Source organism: Oryx dammah, unplaced genomic scaffold (genome assembly GCF_014754425.2).
Source record: "Oryx dammah isolate SB20612 unplaced genomic scaffold, SCBI_Odam_1.1 HiC_scaffold_1, whole genome shotgun sequence".
In the NCBI taxonomy this organism is placed as follows: domain Eukaryota; kingdom Metazoa; phylum Chordata; class Mammalia; order Artiodactyla; family Bovidae; genus Oryx; species Oryx dammah.
In genome coordinates, this window is record NW_024070185.1 from 88,718,470 (window position 1) to 88,740,090 (window position 21,621).

Genomic DNA, 21,621 nt, shown 5'->3' on the forward strand with positions numbered 1-21,621 from the left:
CATGCTAAGTCACTTCAGTCTTTTCTGACTCTTTGCAGTCCTATGGACTGTATCCCACCAGGCTCCTCTGTCTATGGGATTCTCCAGGCAAGAATACTGGAGTGGGCTGCCATGCCCTCCTCCAGGGGATCTTCCCAACCCAGGGCTCAAACCCACATCTCTTATGTCTCCTGCATTGGTAGACGGGATCTTTATCGCTAGAGCCACCTGGGATATATGTAATCCATATAAACTAAAGTATCTTAGAGATGGTTACTTTTTAGTTTATATGGATTACAAAGAAAGCTTTATATATTTTAAAGAAGTTATCTTAGTGTTATTTTCATTTTATGTTTTTTTATATAAAGTTTTACATTTTCATTTTATATTTTATCTTTGTCTTCATGATTCTGCTTTTCATTCTCAAAGTCTTTCCTTGCAACTTTAAGGTTATAAAGCCTTTTGACCTTTTTAACTTACTTGAACAGCTAGAGAACCTTCTCATGATCTGTCTGAATCCCTTGTATTCTTACCTTGTGGCAAAGCAAGAAAGGAAAAGAAAAGTTAGGAGTTTAGATCACTAGACATTTACCCAGAGCTTACTTAGTGGTAGGTGCTGGGGATATCAAGATGTTTAAAGACAAATTACTTACCTTGCAGGAGCAAACTGCCTAAGGGCTAACAGCGTGACTTGATCCTGCTGCTGAGTGAAACTTTGATTCCTCTTCTTTATAAGCTTTTACGTCTCTTCAACTTAGACTTCTGTTCTCAATGACCTCATGTGCCCATTAAACACTTTTCTGTGGATGCTTTGGCAGTGTCTTTCAATTCATTTAAAAACCTTGCTTATGATTCATCATGCTTTCAGTGTCAAGCTTTTGGGGGGGCATAATTGAAACACGTTTTAACAGATAATAGGATTTTAAATTCTAAAATTGTTCTGTCTAGCCTTTTAATAGGAGCTATTACATCTTGCCACATACATAAAATTGCTTTTATTAATTTTGAACAAAGAAAAATGATCAGTATTGCATCTTTTCATTAAAACCTGAATAATATATAAAGAGGAATGCCTGTGGCTTTTCCTGTTTTCTTTCTTCCCCTTTGTTCTTCTGACTGGAGTTCTCAGGCTGATATCTTTTTTTCCTGAGTTTCATAGTATTTGCTCTAGCTAAGTACTCTGTCCTCTTATTAGACTTTTGTATTAGTCAGGATTCTTCTGAGAAACAGAGCCAACAAGGTATACAGAGAGAGAAGAGAGAAAGAAATTACAAGGAATGGGCTCACTCAATTATGGACACGAAGTCCCATGATCTGCAGCCTGCAGGTTGGGGGCCCAAAAAGGCTGGTAATGTGGTTCAGTGTGGGTCTGAAGGCTGGAGGATCAGAGGAACTGATATATAAGTCTCAGTCTGAGTCCATAGGCCTGAGAACCAGGAGAAACCCAAGGTCCCAGCTCAACCAAGGTCAGGAGCTCATGCTCCCTTCATTTGCCTTTTTCTGTTCAGGACCTCAGTGGGTTGGATGATCCCACCCACATTGGAGAGGGTATTTATTCAGTTCACCAGTTTAAATGCCAATGCCATCGAGAAATACCCTCAACAGATACATCAGAAATATTTAATCTAGGCACCCTGGAGCCCAGTCAAGTTGATACTTAAAATTAACCATCACAACCTTGTTAATATCATTGTATTCAGCACAGTTCCTGACACACAGTAGGTGCATAATAAATGCTGGAATGGATGTGGCTGCAGAGTTGTACACCACTGCATCTTTGTAAACTGCTTCAAATCACTCTTTCAGGTAAAGAGTAAGTATGGGGGAGAGTTCTTTCCCCTAGCAAGAGTGACAGCAAAGAGGAGGCAAACCTTAAGATAGAGTCATGCCTGAGTCAGAAGTTGCGTGTTGTTAAAATTGCCCAAATCATTTAATTTTTCTATAGCATAATAATAAGCTCCTAAAAGCAATTCCTGGAAACCGACCAAGGACATGAGGTCTGCTTTTCCCATCATGCTCACTCCTTGGTATGTGCTTGTTAGGTTGCATTTCAAGGACATTGCCTATCTGTTTTAAGCTCCTTGCTCACTACCACCAAGTGACATAATAGTGAGATCCTGCTGAAAAACTGGAGCATGTAGTGGTTAGTGTTAGGAATTAGCTGTGACCCTAGACAATTACTTAAAACTCAGAAATGATAATATCTATAGCAGAACCAGTGAATGTATGTTGAAAATTTAGTATGGCCAGATATAAATGCTAAAGACGGATTTCTCATATTTAATCCTCATAACAGATACTATTATAATTACCATTTTACAGATGGGGAAAAAAAAATGGCATTGGTGCTAATCCATAGTTACATGAATAGTTGACCCAAGATTTGAATTCAGCATTTGACTTCAGAGCTCTGGCTCTAAGCACTAAGTAGAGTACTAGACTGGGTTGCCATTTCCTTCTCTGCATGTGCTTTGCAGGACTGTTACATTTAAGTTAGTTTAGGACATTTAAAGTTGCAGCCAATATTTACTAGATAGAAACTCTTCATTAAATGTTAGCTATTACCATATAGATTCTCAGCCTTATCAGACTTAATAACCCTTTTTTTATAACCAATAATTTGTATTCCATTTCTTGTCTAAAATGAAATTTGTAGATAATGTAGTTTACGTAAACATGTAATTAAAGAAATCAATATGTATAATTGAAATGTAAAGGAGAAATAAAAGTAATTTATAATAAAAGAAGTATTTCAAAATGTAAATGCTGGGACATGATTATACTAGAAGACAGTGTAGGGGTCCATTGCTTATATCTACTTAAATGAATATTTGGATTTTTAAAAAGATCATCATCAGCACTTTCATACCAATAGTACTTGAAAACGAAAAGTAGAAGTATGGTGAATGCTAGAATAAAAACTATTAGGAGCAGCTAGAACAGTCTTATTTGTTTATGATCTTATCGTAGTTCCTACAGGAATGGCTAGAGATGCATTCAGAAATTGTATGGTGTATATAAAAAAGAAACTGTATGGTATATATAAAAAAAGAAATTGTATGGTATATAAACAAAAAGAAATTGTATGATATGTATGGAACTGCCCTTTCCTTTGTGGTACTTTGAGTACCCTTAGAATCCATCTGCTAAATGACAGTAATGTCCTCTTGTCATCAGTTCAGTTCAGTCCGCTCAGTCGGGTCCAATTCTTTGTGACCCCATGGACTGCAGCATGCCAGGCCTCCCTGTCCATTGCCAACTCCCGGAGCTTACCCAAACTTATGTTCATTGAGTCGGTGATGCCATCCAACCATCTCATTCTCTGTCATCCCCTTCTCTGCCCTCAGTCTTCCCCAGCATCACTGTCTTTTCAAATGAGTCAGTTCTTATCAGGTGGCCAAAGTATTGGAGTTTCAGCTTCAGCATCAGTCCTTCCAATGAATATTCAGGACTGATTTCCTTTAGGATGGACTGGTTGGATCTCCTTGCAGTCCAAGGGACTCTCAAGAGTCTTCTCCAACACCACAGTTCAAAAGCATTAATTCTTCGGTGCTCAGCTTTCTTTACAGTCCAACTCTCACATCCATACATGACTACTGGGAAAACCATAGCCTTGACTAGATGGACCTTTGTTGTCAAAGTAATGTCTCTGCTTTTTAATATGCTGTCTAGGTTGGTCATAACTTTTCTTCTAAGGAGCAAGTGTCTTTTAATTTCATGGCTGCAGTCACCATCTGCATTGATTTTGGAGCCTCCAAAATAGTCTCTCATTGTTTCCATTATTTCCCCATCTATTTGCCATGAACCAATGCGACCAGATGCCATGATCTTCGTTTTCTGAATGTTGAGTTTTAAGCCAACTTTTCACTCTCTCACTTCCATTTGTCATGGTGACAACCAAAAATGCCTCCATGGGGCACCCACCCCTAAGGGGCATGAGCACCTTTGTGAGCACTGTATTAGAAAGTTGTTAAGCATTGCTGAGTGAAGAGTTAGTTGGCTTGAAAAATCCATAGACTTGTATTTGACATCTTGGAGCTTATGGTCTTTTTTGTTGTGTTGTTGCTAATTATACATTGTATAAGTACAGAGTAACATTGACTCCTGCAGACATTGTGTAACTTTTATTGTGTATATGTTGCTGCTGCTGCTGCTTCTAAGTCGCTTCAGTCTTGTCCAACTCTGGGCGACCCTATAGATGGCAGCCCACCAGGCTCTGCCATCCCTGGGATACTCCAGGCAAGAACACTGGAGTGGGTTGCCGTTTCCTTCTCCAGTGTATGAAAGTGAAAAGTGAAAGTGAAGTTGCTCAGTGGTGTCCAACTCTTCACGACCCCATGGACTGCAGCCCACCAGGCTCCTCCATCCATGGGATTTTCCAGGCAAGAGTACTGGAGTATGTTAGGGGAAGAGAATAAAGGAATGTGATCCTTGGAAGAACTGGAGGAATATAGGAAGGCATCCTAAAGTAAAATTTGAGCTTTAACTAAAGTTGATGTAGGAGTCTGGTGATAGTGTATAGCAAGTCAACTTGGTTATAAAATATTTTATTTAAAATTGTTTTTACCAGTGCTTTACCTGAGGTAGCGTGCCAAATTTATGGTTCATAAAGTAAGTTGACCACTTTTTAAAAAGTAAATGAATGATGAAAGTAAGCCTTGCTCATTGCAGAAAAATTGAGAAAAACAGAAAATCATAAACATGGAAATAAAAAAAATATGGTGACAAGTAATGTGAAAAATTTATTGATATTTTCTTCCAGGATTTACTCTCTGAATATTTATTTTTCTAAATAATTCAGATATATATATAATTTATCTTCTTGCTGCTGCTGCTGCTGCTAAGTTGCGTCAGTCGTGTCCGACTCTGTGCGACCCCATAGACGGCAGCCCACCAGGCTCCCCTGTCCCTGGGATTCTCCCGGCAAGAACACTGGAGTGGGTTGCCATTTCCTTCTCCAATACATGAAAGTGAAAGATGAAAGTGAAGTCACTCAGTCGTGTCCGATTCTTAGCAACCCCATGGACTGCAGCCCACCAGGCTCCTCCATCCATGGGATTTTCCAGGCAAGAGTACTGGAGTGGGTTGCCATTGCCTTCTCCTAAATCTTCTTGCTACATTTTTATTTTATATTATCATATTATTTAAGAAATTTGCATTCAGTTTTGTGGACTAGATAATGCATTTAAAAATGGCACAAAATTCTCAGAAGTTATATACATGGTATTATCACCTGCTTTTCATCTAACATCATCTTTTTATGTCACACAATACTCTTATAAAGGGTAATGCTCAATGACTCTGAATATATATAGCGTGCTTTAAAATAAACATTACCGTATTGGATACTTAGATTTTTTTCTTGTATGTTTTTGTTATGAATACATTTCTATTTGAAATGACTGTAATAACTTTTCATCTATCGTAGTTTCCTTCAGATAGATCCTTAAATGTGTAATTCTAGATCAAAATCCTCATTGCTTTTTTAGAACTCTTAAAATGTGTTACTAAATTGTATTCTTAAAAGATTGAGCCAGTTTAAATTACAGCAGGGCTATTGGTATGCAACTAAATTGAATTTTTTGTTTGTCTAATAGCCAGTTTTATAAGGTTAAAGTAGCATCTTATTTTTGTGTACAACTCTGATTATTAGTAAAGGTCAGTATTTTTAATATATTAATTGATCGTTTGTTATCTTTCTGTAAATTTGTCTTTTGTCCATTTTGTATTAATTGGTACTGTCTCTGTTTTTTTAATGATGATAACTTGTATCATGTTATACTATTTTCTCCCAGATTTTAAAACTTTAGTCCTGTATATTTTTGAAATATAGAAGTTTTAAAGTTTTTTAAACATACCAATTCAGTGTCATTTCTCAAACCTGTATCATCTTTTTTCTTGTCATCTACCAATTCTTCAAGGTCCAGTTCACGTTTCACTTTCTCTGAGGAGGCTTTCTTAAATACCTCATGTCTTACAGTAATAGGTGTTAGATATTAAGCTTATTATCTGTACTTTTGATTTAGTTCAGTTCAGTTCAGTTGCTCAGTCTTGTCCAACTCTTTGCGACCCCATGAATCGCAGCACGCCAGGACTCCCTGTCCATCACCAACTCCCGGAGTTCACCCAAACTCACGTCCATCAAGTCAGTGATTACATGATTGTATATATACACACACATATATATTTCCTCTTTATATGGCTCTCCAATAAGATTGTAAAGTCTCAAGAGAACAGAGCTCATGTGTCTTCTATAGCATTTACCTTGAAGCCTTTTACACTAGAGGTGTTGAATAAGTGAATTTTGATAGTTTACATCATCAGTGCTTATTCCAAACGTTGGAAAGAATCTCCTCTTATATTATCTCCTTGGATCGCTAGCAAATGATGTAGATAGAATAGAGATTTTCATTCGCATTTTTATGGATAGTGGATAGTTAAAATCATTATAAATGTGAAAAAAGTTATGAGAAAGTAGCATAGCTCTTCTTTTTCAAAACCAAATAAAAGAACAAACTTCTGTAGTAGAAATGTGTTGCAATACTATAGCATTGCATTCGTGAATATGAAATGAACTATTAAATAATTCATGTGTCGTTCTGAGAATTTATTTTTGTTTCTTTTGCAGTGCCATACGAATTACATTCCTGTCTGTGGATCAAATGGGGACACGTACCAAAATGAATGCTTTCTCAGAAGGGCTGCTTGTAAGCACCAGAAAGAGATAACAGTAGTAGCAAGAGGACCGTGCTACTCTGGTATGGGTGATACTCTTCTGAAGAAACGTTAGAAGTGGTTCCACCGTACTAAGATGAAGTTTCCAGTCAGAGGTTTATTCCCAAGAGTGCTGTGTGGATTGGGATGATTATGTGGGAAGTGGGCGGGGGGTTCTTTTTGCCCGCATTTCATGTTGCTTTTTAACTCCGGGTGGTTTCTCTTATTACCTCTTCTGTGGTACTTCTCAGGACGTTTTTAATGTTTAATACTATTTTTGGTGGAGACTTTGCATATCAGTTTTGCCGTATGGTTTGAACATGAGGCAGAATAAGATTTGGGAGGGTAAATGCTATGAGATCTATTTTGTTAATTTTTATTTTGGTGCAAGGTGGAGTGGGGAATATTGTAGAAACTCAGTGGCATCCCAGAAAGTGTTTGTCCAAGCTCTTCTCTTTGTATCTTTTCTGTTTGCCAGCCTTTGTTACCAACTTCCTCCCAGTTTTTGTATTTACTTCTCTTTTCCTTCCTGAATTATTTGTTGTTGTTGTTACTAAGTTGTGTCTGACTTTTGTGACACCAAGAACTGCTGCATGCCAGGCTTTCCTGTGCTTCACTGTCTCCTGGAGTTTGCTCAAATCCATGTCCATTGAGTCAGTAATGCTATCTAACCATCTCATCCTCTGTTATCCCCTTCTCCTCCTGCCTTCAATCTTTCCAGGATCAGTGTCTTTTCTAGTGAGTCAGCTCTTTGCATCAGGTGGCCAAAGTATTGGAGCTTCAGCTTCAGCATCAGTCCTTCCTATAAATATTTAGGGTTGATTTTGTTTAGGATTGACTGATTAGATCTCCTTTCTGTCAAGGGATTCTCAAGAGTCTTCTACAGCATCACAGTTCAAAAGCATCAATTCTTCAATGCTCAGCCTTCTTTATGTCTTCCTGAATTGGTAGTGGTTAATTTTGGAAGGCATAACTGTAAGAAACCAGCAGTAATGCCTTGGTTTCTTACTTGTGTTTGTATTTGGGAGCAGGGATGCTGGTGAGATATTATAATAGAATTATTGTATGAAGGTTAGCAGTAAATGTGGAGGCTGTTCTTTATATGACTACTCCATTTCCTTTCTTTTCCTGTATACTACAGTGCCTGTGTTCAGAGTTTTTATTGGGGCTCCATTACATAAGCATGACTGATTAATTGTCCATGTGGTTGATCTCAAACTTGGTCTGCTAACACCACATGATTCAAAGCTTCCACTCTGAACTATGTGGTTGATCTTTCTTGTGTGAGCCAGCTCCTACCCTAAGAATATTGAGTGTGGCCAGCCCCACCCTAAGATCTGATGTGGTCAGCTTCCTTCCTAAACATCAGTTGCCTTCTAGAAGCTGCAGGCCAAGGCCAGATCTCTCTTTGGGAAAGGCCAAATTCTTTTCCATACACTAAATAATTAGGTTCCCTTAGGCCAGTAGATTGTCATTTGGTATGGTTCTCACATACTTTTCTAGGTACGTTATATTTCAGACTTGATTTAGAAACTAAAAAGGAATATGGAGTTCTTTATAATCCCAAATTAATTATGCATCATTTATGAGGAGTTTAAGATGCCAACTGCTTTGATAAACAATGAATGTTAAACATGGGGAGGCAGAGTGTTAGACTGGAAAGAGCACTGCACTAGGCTTGGAAAGTCTAACTTAAATTAACTCCATCTCTGGTTTGCTGAATGACCTTGCACAAGTCACTTAGCTGCTCTTAGCCCCAGTTACATACCTACATGGTTAGATGGTTATCGTCTTCTGCAGTTAAGTGAGGGTCGAATGAGCTAAGCTATAAGGTGCTACTTTGATCTTGTTATCTGCTAGGTGGGGTCTGTGTTCTGTCATTTAGTCTGGTGTAGGTCCTGTTTGCTGTGCTAGAAATAACATTCTCCTTTGCTTATTTGAGAACTCCTTTTTTTTTAATGCTTTAATATTGAGCTTAAATCTTTTCTCCTCTCTGAAATCTTTCTTCTTTGGCATCTCCTGGCAGAGTTTGTTCATTCTTTGTGCATATGTCTGTGTATATATCATACTTCATTCATCCAACACAGATGAATGTGTTTATCCTTTAGCCAAATCCTGTTTCTGAACAGGAAAGTACTATGTCTTGCCTAGAGAGGATGTCATAATTCCAGGGTTGGAGTCGGGGAAAGCGTGTGTCTAGTGAAAATCTAATCTACAGAAAGAGCTCAACCTCATTATCAGAGTAGTCACAATATATTTATTTCAAAATTTTAAATGACCCTTATGGGAGGCAGTGAGATATTATATTTATTAAAATTGGACGTTGGTTGAAAAAAAGGTTGGTAGTGAGTATCTCCTGCACTGTGTCTGTCTTATTTATCAATTTGTGCCTATTCCTTTTACTACGTTGTCTAACATATAATATGTACCTGCTGCTGCTAAGTCGCTTCAGTTGTGTCCGACTCTGTGCGACCCCATAGACGGCAGCCCACCAGGCTCCCCCATCCCTGGGATTCTCTAGGCAAGAATACTGGAGTGGGTTGCCATTTCCTTCTCCAATGCATGAAAGTGAAAAGTCAAAGTGAAGTCGCTCAGTTGTATCTGACTCTTCACGATCCCATGGACTGAAGCCTACCAGGCTCCTCCGTCCATGGGATTTTCCAGGCAAGAGTACTGGAGTAGGGTGCCATACCTAGTCAATGTATATGGAATAGAAGGGAAAAAGAGAGTTTTCCTAAGAAAAATTTGGTAATAAAAATAAGTCAAGTTCCCTTCTTGTCTTTTTTCCTGTTCTTTCATCCTTTCTTTTCCTCTCCATAGAGAAGATATTTTTCATGGTTGATCGGTCAGTGAATATACTATAAGACTTTGTATAAAATCCCATGAAGTGTTGAAGTTCAGTTCAGTTCAGTCGCTCAGTTGTGTCCGACTCTTTGCGACCCCATGAACTGCAGCACGCCAGTCCTCCCTGTCCATCACCAACTCCTGGAGTTTACCCAAACTTATGTCCATTGAGTCGGTGATCCCATCCAACCGTCTCATCCTCTGTCATCCCCTTCTCCTCCTGCCCTCAGTCTTTCCCAGGATCAGGGTCTTTTCAAATGAGTCAGCTCTTTGCATCAGGTGGAGAAAGTATTGGAGTTTCAGCTTCAACATCAGTCCTTCCAATGAACACTCAGGACTGATCTCCCTTAGGATGGACTTTTTGAATCTCCTTGAAGTCCAAGGGACTCTCAAGAGTCTTCTCCAACATCACAGTTCAAAAGCATCAATTCTTCGGCGCCCTGCCTTCTTTATAGTCCAACTCTTACATCCATACATGACCACTGGAAAAACCATAGCCTTGACTAGACGGACCTTTGTTGGCAAAGTAACATCTCTGCTTTTTAATATGCTGTCTGGTTGGTCATAACTTCCCTTCCAAGGAGTAAGTGTCTTGTAATTTCATGGCTGCAGTCACCATCTGTAGTGATTTTGGAGCCCCCCCAAATAAAGTCTGACACTGTTTCCACTGTTTCCCCATCTATTTCCCATGAAGTGATGGTATCAGACGCCATGATCTTTGTTTTCTGAATGTTGAGCTTTAAGCCAACTTTTTCACTCTCCTCTTTCACTTTCATCAAGAGGCCCTTTAGTTCCTCTTCACTTTCTGCCATAAGGGTGGTGTCATCTGCATATCTGAGGTGATTGATATTTCTCCCGGCAATCTTGATTCCAGCTTGTGCTTCCCCCAGCCCAGCATTTCTCATGACGTATTCTGTTTATAAGTTAAATAAGCAGGGTGACAATATACAGCCTTGACGTACTCCTTTTCCTATCTGGAACCAGTCTGTTGTTCTGTGTCCAGTTCCAACTGTTGCTTCCTGACCTGCATATAGATTTCTCAAGAGGCAACTCAGGTGGTCTGGTATTCCCATCTCTTTCAGAATTTTCCACAGTTTTTTGTGATCCACACAGTCAAAGGCTTTGGCATAGTTAAAGCAGAAATAGTGTTGAAATGGCTGATAACTGAAAGGTGTATTTTTTCCAATCCCTCTTGTTTCTACCATGATTGGGACTTTGATTATTGTCTTCGGGAGATTGAGGGTGAGGGGGCAAGGGAGCGATATTGTGAAGGATGTCCCCTATTCTCGAGAGCTATCTGACAGACTGGAATGCATTTTCATGTAAATTCTCCCTAGAAAGGGCTGGATAGAGTGTCAAGTTCATCACTTGCTATCGAGGCTCCAGGCTGATGATGCTACAGTCTTGCCCTCTTTTCAACATGCTCTGTGCCATATGTTGGTTCTTTCAAGATTATAAAATACATATTTTAAATTAATTATATTTTACACTGGTTTCTTGCTGGTAACTTTGAGGGAGGCTCTTTAATTTGATTAGTAACAAATTTTTCACTGACACCTTGGTGAGATTCCTTCTGGTAAGGTTTCCTGGAGGAAGTTAATTTCATCAGTATTAAGACAGCCTCAACCCTGAGGTTTTTCCTTCTAAACCTTAGGTTTATTCATATCTTTTGGCCTTTATCCACAGATTTAATTAAGATTTTTGGAGCAAGACCCAAAACTTTTTCTCCCTTTTTATTAAAAGCAGTTTACTTATTATTCCTTTAAAGCTTTAGCAAAGTTAAACATTTCTTCTACCTTTTAAGTGAGTTCATTAAAATTATTTTTATTTGGCCATTTCCTTTATAATATTTATTGATTTTTACTCTGTACAAAGCACCTGGGTATTTTCTGAGTGAGCTGCAAAGATTATGAGGTATAGATTATGTATCCAAGGAATTTATATTTGGAGAAAGGTACAAAATAAGTGTATAAGAATAAATTGTTGGATATCGACAAAAATGAGAAACGGGACTATCTGAGAATGGATATCACAGTTTGATTTTTGATAAGAAATTTTACTATTTGGTAAGATGAGATTCTGGGAAAAGTGTTGATACTCATTCTTTATTTTTCTTCTCAGATAATGGCTCTGGATCTGGAGAAGGAGGTAAGTTTCAAATACCCCTTAAAAGGCCTTTTCTTCTTTTGCATTTTAAAAATGGCTTTACTGAGATAAAATTCGCATACCATACAATTTGCCCATCGAACATGTATAATTCAGTGGCTTTTAGTGTATTCACAGAGTTGTACATTAATCACCACAGCCAACTTTAGAACATCTTCATTACCCCAGAAAGGAACCCAGTACCACTCCGTCATCATCCCAACCCCTCAAGTTCCCCTTAGCCCTAAGCATTCCTTTTTTTCCTGCATTTATTTTTCATTTTCGATTTGTTGTCAGACAAAAGGGAAACGTTGCTTCAGTTAAATTGAAGTTACACCAAAGGGCCCTCTCCGTAGGATCATCCCCAGGTGATTTTAGCTCGGATCAGAGTATTTGTGACTCTCTTCCGTTGCTTGCTTACATGGTTTTTGCTCATAAGGAATTTTCAAAGCACAAAATTAAAAAAACTAATATTTGGTAGTAGCATATAACAGAGTTTACTCTGAATTATTAGAATTGATTAGAACAGATAGCATACTTGATCTCAGCCATAAAGCCGAGAAATGATGAATTATTAGAATTGAGAATGACTAAACTATCTCATAATCTAATGAGACTGTAATTCTTAATGAGTATCCACTGAATGCAAAATAATGTTTCAGGTGCTCTGTGGATCCACTGAAAAAAAAAAACATCTCTGGTAAAATTCACATGTATGCAAATGAAAACCACAGTTATGATCCTTCTAGCACTATTTGAAACCTTACTCCATTCCCCTATGTTTCATAGAACCCTAAAACTGTAGAGTTGGAAGGGACTTTAAAGGTCACCTAGAGAGTAGAAGTTCAGAATGGACTGGTTGGATCTCCTTCCAAGGGTCTGAAAGGAGATCCAACCAGTCCATTCTGAAGGAGATCAGCCCTGGGATTTCTTTGGAAGGAATGATGCTAAAGCTGAAGCTCCAGTACTTTGGCCACCTCACGCGAAGAGTTGACTCATTGGAAAAGACTCTGATGCTGGGAGGGATTGGGGGCAGGAGGAGAAGGGGACGACAGAGGATGAGATGGCTTGATGGCATCACTGACTCGATGAACGTGAGTCTGAGTGAACTCTGGGAGATGGTGATGGACAGGGAGGCCTGGCGTGCTGCGATTCATGGGGTCGCAGAGTCGGACACGACTGAGCGACTGAACTGAACTGAGAGTAGAAGAACTGTCCTGAGGAAGAAGTTCAGGGATGATGGTTTTAGCTTTAAAAAAAAAAAAAGATTAAAAGCTGTCTAAAAATAGATTTTAAGTGGACATAAGCAGAAGTTTCGTGATCATGTGTGAAGGATGAGTTCATAAATTCTAGATCTTAGAACTGGAAAGGACTTTAAAGGACCATGTTGTCTAGCCCCTGTGGTCAGATATTCAGTTAGGAAATTGTCATTGTTACTATATGAAAGAAATGGAAGTTGGTCTACATATTTGCTTTTATGGTACAAATATTGGATGTCTTGCTCTGAGAATGTTGGTTGTTGGTAATTTTTTTTTTTTTTTTAGAGAGTATGAGTTAGAAAGGCTAAGTGGTTTGCTCAGATTAATACACAGATTCTAGTGAGCTAATGGTGGCTGTGTGAATTTTAGATCTCATGGTATTTCTGAGGCTTAGAAATAGTTAAGATTATGCTCCCTGGAACTGTTTGGGAGTATGCATGAGAGTTTGGGTAAAGTGTAGGTAGGTATCCAAAATGGCAAGTTTAGAAATAGTACCAAACAGGCACTTAGGTCTGTGTGCTTTTCTTTTAACACCTTCTCTGCTGATAGGCACCCCCTCAATAAGGTATGCTCTCCCAAACCACACTGGGACATCCTCTAAGTAAACCATAATCCCTAAATTGGCTTCAGAACTCATCTCCCTGACCAGTTTGAGATGATCATAATAGGACCCACTGTTGCTGAGACCCATAGAAATGAGGTTCCCTAACTGTGAAATATGAGCTGATTTGGGGGCTGGTGGTATGTACTAATCTTGTGCTGGATCATAGGAGACCCATACACTTCAGCATTCTTGTTATTATTGACAGGGCTAGGTGGCAAAGTAGGAAAGGGTAAGTACTTTGTAAATAGACTCCTTTCCTTTCTAAAATTTGGAGACAGTTTTTAAGGCAGGTGTGAAACTGCTGTGAGGACAAGGCAGTGGTTAGACTCTGCTGTGTTGAGTAACTTGTTTGTTGAATCACTTACTGCTAATGGGATTGCACAGGCTGTTTCAGTAGGGTAATCACTGGACTGAATTTATTGCTCATGTTTATTTCCCTTCTCTTATTTCATGTTATGGTAGTTCTTTTTAAGAATTAATGAGACCTAGCTTATTGTCCCATGGTACTTAGACTAAGGGATTATTTTTCTGGCCCCAATACTTGTTTTTTTCCCCACAGTATATGTTATACTCTGTATTGACAGCATTTTTGGACTCAAGCATCAATAGCTTTTTGGAACTGATTGTTTTCAAGAGACTTGCATACATTTTCCCCAGAAATAGGATAATGGCTGCTGAAAACGTGAAGCAGATCTGGAAAGGATCCCAGCTTTTGGTTGAAAATATAATTTTTCTTTTTAAACAGAAGAGGAAGGGTCAGGGGCAGAAGTTCACAGAAAACACTCCAAGTGTGGACCCTGCAAATATAAAGCTGAGTGTGATGAAGATGCAGAAAATGTTGGGTGAGTTGACTGAGGGAAAGGGATAAACTTATTTGGAGGTTAATTGTCAGCATTATTGTGTTACAGAAAGCTTATCTTTTAATTTGCTTTGGTGTATATTGTGTGTGCCTTCTTTATTTTTTGTTCACTGTTAATCTATTGACTTTTAAGTTGATATGATACTATAGCTATTTAAGTCAGTTTAAGTGTGGTAGAGTGGAAATCCACTTGTAACTTTTTTTTTCATTTTACCACTCCCTTTCTTCACTGATAGTTTTATACTGTTATAAAACTGATATATTTTATACCAAGTGCTAATTTTATTCATCAGAATTACTCTTATTTGAATTACCTTTTATATCTTCAACTAGAATCATGATAAACAGTTTTTCTGGCATTTTTATACACAAACTTTTAATGCATTAAGAAAACTCCAAAACTTTCAAAATTTTAAAGACAGTAAGTAAATATAATAAGTTATTTCTGGAAATCTCAGCTGGACAGACTGACATTTTGTTTTGTTTTCTCACTCATGTTCAGCTTTCAGCAAGGTAGGCTTTGTAGCTGACCTGTATTGTCCATCCAGTTTGCTGTGCACTCCCCCTGAAAAGGAGCAGAGTAGTAACGATAACAGACCTCACCAACACAGCCATGTTTGTTCCTTTCGTCAGGTTCCTGTTTGTTTATCCCCAGGCGCAACCTTCCTTCATTTCCCTGTGGTGCTTGCTTTCTGCATAGTTGGTTCTAAAAGCTGTAATACTGTCTTTAGGGCCTTATGTAGCACAAATGGACCCTCTTCACTTCCTCAGTTTCCCCTTAGTGCGTATTTTGAAACACTTATAGAGATTTGCACTTTCTTTCTTAGTCATATGTATTTTCACTGTGCATTTCTATGTTTTATTCAGTCCATAAATGCATATTTGAGCCTTTTACTGATCAATGGTAATATGGTTTAATTAGCATTTGTGCCTGGAGTCACTTTTGCAAATCAGGGTCACTGTGTTTTCAGTATTTTGATACAGAATCAGCTATTTGTCTGGCACTTGGTAAAATTAAATGTCTGATAATTTACTTGATATATATTTCAAAGTAGGTGAGAATTGGCAAAAGACAAATTCAATAAAAAGTTGAACAATTCAGCAAACCCTGTGTTTGCTCTGTTTCTGCATATGAGTCACTTGTTGACATGTCCATCTGTTTCAATCAGAGTGGATTGATTTGTGAGAAGATGTTTCCCAAAGTAGATTTTGGCCTGTAGAACATGAGAGAAATGATAGCAATGTGGACTTGCAGAGAGGACAGGTAATAGATACTATGTTCTTTTTTTCTCTTTTTGTACTAAAGATATGGTATGATGACCACCTGTGTGTATATATGCGTGCCTGTGTGTGTATTTTTGCAAATATTTAGTTCTTTTTTGTGTTTTTCCTCAGAACTGTTCTAAAATCGTGTTCAGAGTCAGAATAGCTGTCAGTGATCGATTGACGTGGTCTGTGGATCTTTTTTACTCCGTTTACAGTGCCTCTCTTCAGTCTTCTTTTACGCATTTCTTTGCTATCATTTTTCATCCCTTAATTGAAAGAGAGAGAGATCTTTTGCTTGGAAGTAGAACGGATTCTGTGTAATCTCAGAGGTAGCCTTTTAAGTGTGACATCTGTGTAAAATACGCATCATCGTATGTACACCTCCTCTTGATATGGTATGTAGTCTGTCCTCAGTCAGAGCATGTCTGTTGTATGCTGCTGCTAAGTCCCTTCAGTCATGTCCGACTCTGTGCGACCCCATAGATGGCAGCCCACCAGGCTCCCCTGTCCCTGGGATTCTCCAGGCAAGAACACTGGAGTGGGTTGCCATTTCCTTCTCCAATGCATGAAAGTGAGAAGTGAAAGTAAAGTTGCTCAGTCGTGTCCGACTCTTAGCAACCCCATGGACTGCAGCCTTCCAGGCTCCTCCATCCATGGGATTTTCCAGGCAAGAGTACTGGAGTGGGGTGCCATTACCTTCTCTCTGTCTGTTGTATAGAAACACACTAAGTTAATTTTGTGTGTGTCTATTTGAGAACTTGTAACTGCTGTCCTTGCAGGTACATGCTCTAAGGAAAAGAAAGTGAGTATAGACAAGGGAAGGGCTTACCAATAAAAGAGCAGGCAGGCTGAGGAGCCTCCTCAGGAGCTCATGGATAGATTGGGACAGGCAGCCAAGACCAGGCCAGGAAATTGATCCAATAATAGAAGAACATTAAGGAAGTAATTTGTGCCTTTACCTAGAAAGCAAGTATATGTATACATAGTAATAACAGATACTAAGTGAAACAAAATCCTATAATACTTAACCTTTACTAAAAATAATGTACTCTCATATTTCCTATAGTGATTATGACTTAGAGTTTAAAAAATATTGCTCTATAATGTAACTATAATAGATACTTTATTTCATGTTACATTTTTAGGTATGGGTATTCACTGAAAAAATATTTTGAGGGCTTCCCGGGTGACTCAGTGGTAAGGAGTCTGCCTGCCAATGCAGAAGACGTGGGTTTGATCCCTGATCTGGGAAGATCCCACATGCTTAGGAGAAACTAAGCTCATTCACCCCAACTATTGGGCCTGTACTCTAGAGCCTGGGAGCCAAAACTGCTGAACCTATGCGCCACAGCTCTTGAAGCCCTCCAGCCCATGCTCCGCAACAAGAGAAGCCCCTGCAGTGAGACGCCTGCACGCACAGCTGGAGAGCTGCCCCTGCTCTCCGCAACTGGAGGAAAGCCCACGCAGCGGTGAAGACCCAGCACAGCCAAAAATAAAAAATAGATCAAAAATTATTTTTAAAATAAATAAAAAAGTATTTTTTAATCTTCTGTCATTGTGAAATATCTTTCCTGTCAAATGAAATGCTATATATCAATATAATCTATCTGGTTTTCAAAGGGCAGCTAATCTTTTTTTTTCCCCTTTTGTACGTGGCTAATTTATTCTTGTTTTTAAAATTTCTTTTTTTATTGAAGTATGGTTGATTTACAATGTTGTGTTAGTTTCAGGTATACGGCAAAGTGATTCAGTTATACATATATATATTCTTTTTCAGATGCTAAAACCTTTCTCTTGCTTTAAAAGCTCTTTTTTCCTTTGTGAATAGGGAAAGAAACTTGACCATTTGTGGGAGGGGATAAATGGTACCATGTTTTCAAGTTAATTTTCTGCTGTTAAGAGAGGTGCTAGTGTTTTATTTAGCCATTTAAATGGAAATTGATTTAAATAGATTGTCTTCTTAAACAGACTATACAGAACATATTCTAACTGTTCTTAAAGTCATATATTGTATAGTGTGTTACAGTTTTCAAACATGGTTACCTAAATTATTTTTTTCAGCTCTTTATGGCAGTATGTCTGGTTGGTAGGGCGAGGATTTATCACTCTGATTTTACAGGTGGAGGTGAGCACAGAAGAGGCCGAGTGGCTTGTGATTAAGAACAGAACCAGAACACAGGTCTCACAAGGGATTTATCTACTGTGTTGGGATGCATGTGTAATACCATGGTGTTCTCAGAGGCCCCTGATGTTCTTAATGCTGCTTGTTCCACCACTACTTAAGGGTCTGTTCTGCCTTGTATTTTGGGTTCTACATCTGTTTATAAAAATGATTTTTCTTCTCCCATGTCAGGTTGTTCCCTTGCTTCTGGGTGCTGTCAGTATGCCTACTCAGTGATTCTGATTGTAGATGACTCCAACTTATTAATTGCTTCTCTGCTTCCCCAAAATAGGAAACCATGTGCTTATAGGAACGGTACCTAATGTAGAAATAAATTCTAAATGTAAAATCAGAGTAAATAGGTTCTTAGTGAGGTGCATGAACTTCATATATTGTATGACTCTTTTCTCTCTTATCTGCTCAGTGGCTATTTTAATTATAATTGAAATTAGTTTTGCTTGTGGGAGGCTTTTTTCTTCTTTCTTCCTGAAGCACAGTATGACTCTCTAATGGCATTGGAGCTTTTGCATGGGTTTGTGATACCTGTCTTCATTGATATTTGCCCTTTGAATTTATACCTAGAGCTAGATAGTTGAGGTTCCAATAAATTTGATGCCCACATGGAGAGGTTTCAGTATTTCATTGTGACTGTTTTGAGATACAGTGGCTAGATTTTCTCAGTCTTAAAACTTGGGAACAGTATCTGCTTTACAGAAAATTAGATTTCTCCATATTCTTAGCAACTGCACTCCCTCTTCATCTAAACAGTATCTCTTAAAAAAAAAAAAAAAAAAACCAACCCAGTATCTCTTATCTGTCCAAGGCTGAGGTTATTGCTCTAAGATAGTTCTCAACTATTTGTACAGTGAGACCAAATAATCATAGTACTCCTTCAGCCAGGTAGACCTCTTATGAACCTGACTTAAATCCCCGCCATGAATGATTTGAGGAGTTTGTAGAATCATCTGGCATAATGTCAGTACAGGTGAGCTATAAGAATCCTGCAGTTACTCCTTTGAACTTTGTCTGCCATGTGCTTTATGGAAATGGTCCCTGTTCTTCTGCCTTTTTGATGTCAGTCACTTTGGAGATGGTGTTTTCCTTTTCCCCTGGGGGACATAAGCTCTCAGAGTTGCTCAGAGAAAGAATCATGTAGGTGTGCAGTGTGACAGACAATTTGAGAAGCAGGTATTAGTAATTCACCTGATAGACGTCTTTTTGTTACACCATCATTTTCTGTTTGGAGAGTTGTTGGCCATAGTCACAGGCTGATGAGTCTCTCCCTCAGAATGTGCAATGAAAATTTTCCCCTCATTTAAACAGAAAGAATAGTGTTCTATATCTGTGTTCTCCATCAGTCCTCCTTTCTAGAAACTGCACATAGTTTTTTTTTTTCTTAAAAAAAAAAAAAAAACAACCAAAGGAGTATTTTCCTACTGTTATCTTCTCCTCACCTCTGATTTCCTCCTAATCAGAGATGACAGTAATTTTTGTCATTTCACATGGCCTGACTATGGATATTTAGAATAGTAGACTTTTAAAGCTATTTAGGTTAAGTAAATTTCTACCATAGCCCCTTAGACTATAATGGAAAAATAATTGTATATTGTCTGTTTTCCTCTGGTAATGGGAAATAAACACTATTAAACATTATTCTGTGCTGAGTATAACCCAGATGTTAGCAATGACAAACTGCTTTATCCAAAAATATCTTCCTGTATTTCTGCACAGCTGCCAGTAATGGTTTCTTTTGAGAGGTTAGATTTTAAAATGTAGAACACGGTATTCTCCGTGGCCTCCTGCAGCTTTCTGAACGCTCTGTGGCTCTTTGATAATCTGCCTCTGTTATTCTCTCTGCCTAAAGCCCCACCCCTGTATGTCTGTTTGTTTAATCCCTGCTCTTCCTTTCAGTTGGATATAAGCATGACTTCAGCACCTCTTCCCAGCAGCATGCCTTGCTCTTTCTGCAGTCCCTGTGAGATAGATGACTAATGCTTGTGTTCAGACAGCCTCCACATAGCACTTAAATTGTTGGGACTGCTAACGGATTGTGGATTCCCTGAGGACAGGGACTTTGTCTTGCTGGTTTCTACAGTGGATGAACTTGCCATGACGTTGGGTATCTCAGGTTCCCTCTGTAGGTCTTCTGAACTGGCAGTTCACACAGGGCTTTCTTATTCACTTGGAGCTGCACAAGGGGTCATAGTGATGGTTTAACATATGTGAGAAGGATTAGTAATATTGTGAGGAACTTGGAGCAGGTGAATTTGTTGCAGGCTTTGTTAGGTGTTTGTGAAATCTACATGACTTCACGTGATTTAGTTTAAAATGCCAGTGATCATAAAACTTAACCATATCTCGAAGGAATGACACTTTCTATGTACAGTAAGTAGAAAGAAAGAGACAGGATAGATATTTTTCAATAATATCTTTCAGATGTACATAGTATTTGATGATTTCAAAGGGTTTTTTACAAAAGCTTATTTGATTTTGTCACTAGCGTTTGAGGTATTATCCCCATTATTAAAGACTCAGAGTTGTGATTTGCCAAAATCCTCAAGCTAAATCAGAGAAGTCATTGAATGTATTCATTTATTTATGTATGTATGTCTGCATTCATGCCTTTGAAATTCAGTGTTAGAAATTCAAAAGCTTTACAAGGCTTTACAGGTACAGGGCTGTTTTCCACCCCAGTCCTCAGCCTACCCAGTTGTCTTCACTAGAGGCAGTCACTGTGATCAGTTTCTTAATCTCCCAGAGGTATTTTTCCCATGTACAAACAAGTAAGCACACATATTCTTTCTTTCCTTTTTATAAAGTAATGGCAACCCACTACACATTCTGCTCTTCAGTTCAGCCGCTCAGTCATGTCCGACTTCACGAGCCCAGGACGGCAGCACGCCAGGCCTCCCTGGAGTTGGTCCATCACCAACTCGTGGAGTTTACCCAAACTCATGTCCATTGAGTTGGTGATGCCATCCAACCATCTCATCCTCTGTCGTCCCCTCCTCCTCCTGCCCTCAATTTTCCCAGCATCAGGGTCTTTTCAAATGAGTCAGTTCTTTGCATCAGGTGGCCAAAGTATTGGAGTTTCAGCTTTGGCAACTGTTTTTCCAATGAAAACCCAGGATGATCTCCTTTAGAATGGACTGGTTGGATCTCCTTGCAGTCCAAGGGACTCTCAAGAGTCTTCTCCAACACCACAGTTCAAAAACATCAGTTTTTTGGTGCTCAGCTTTCTTTACAGTCCAACTATCACATCCATACATGACTACTGGAAAAACGAAAGGTTTGACTGAACGGACCATTGGCAAAGTAATGTCTCTGCTTTTTGATATGCTGTCTAGGTTGGTCATAACTTTTCTTCCAAGGAGCAAGTGTCTTTTAATTTCATGGCTGCAGTCACCATCTGCAGTGACTTCGGAGCCCCCCAAAATAAAGTCTGCCACTGTTTCCCCATCTGTTTGCCAAGAAGCAATGGGACCAGATGCCATGATCTTTGTTTTCTGAATGTTGAGCTTTAAGCCAACTTTTTCACTCTCCTCTTTCATTTTCATCAAGAGGCTCTTTAGTTCTTCACTTTCTGCCATAAGGATGGTGTCATCTGCATACTGATATTTCTCCCAGCAATCTTTATTCCAGCTTGTGCTTCCCCCAGCCCAGTGTTTCTCATGATGTACTCTGCATATAAGTTAAATAAGCAGGGTGACAATATACAACGTTGACGCACTCCTTTTCCTATATGGAACCAGTCTGTTATTCCATGTTCACTTCTAACTGTTGCTTCCTG

General features: G+C 38.8%; 1 protein-coding gene across 1 annotated transcript in view; it reads left to right on the forward strand.

The window, feature by feature from the left end:
* Positions 1-21,621, forward strand: part of TMEFF1 (transmembrane protein with EGF like and two follistatin like domains 1) — a 96,456-nt gene that overhangs the window by 31,343 nt on the left and 43,492 nt on the right. Inside the window, exons 3-5 of the mRNA XM_040240580.1 lie at positions 6,608-6,737; positions 11,659-11,685; positions 14,291-14,387. Coding sequence (XP_040096514.1) covers positions 6,608-6,737; positions 11,659-11,685; positions 14,291-14,387 — 254 coding nt within the window. The remainder of the gene's footprint in view (positions 1-6,607; positions 6,738-11,658; positions 11,686-14,290; positions 14,388-21,621) is intronic.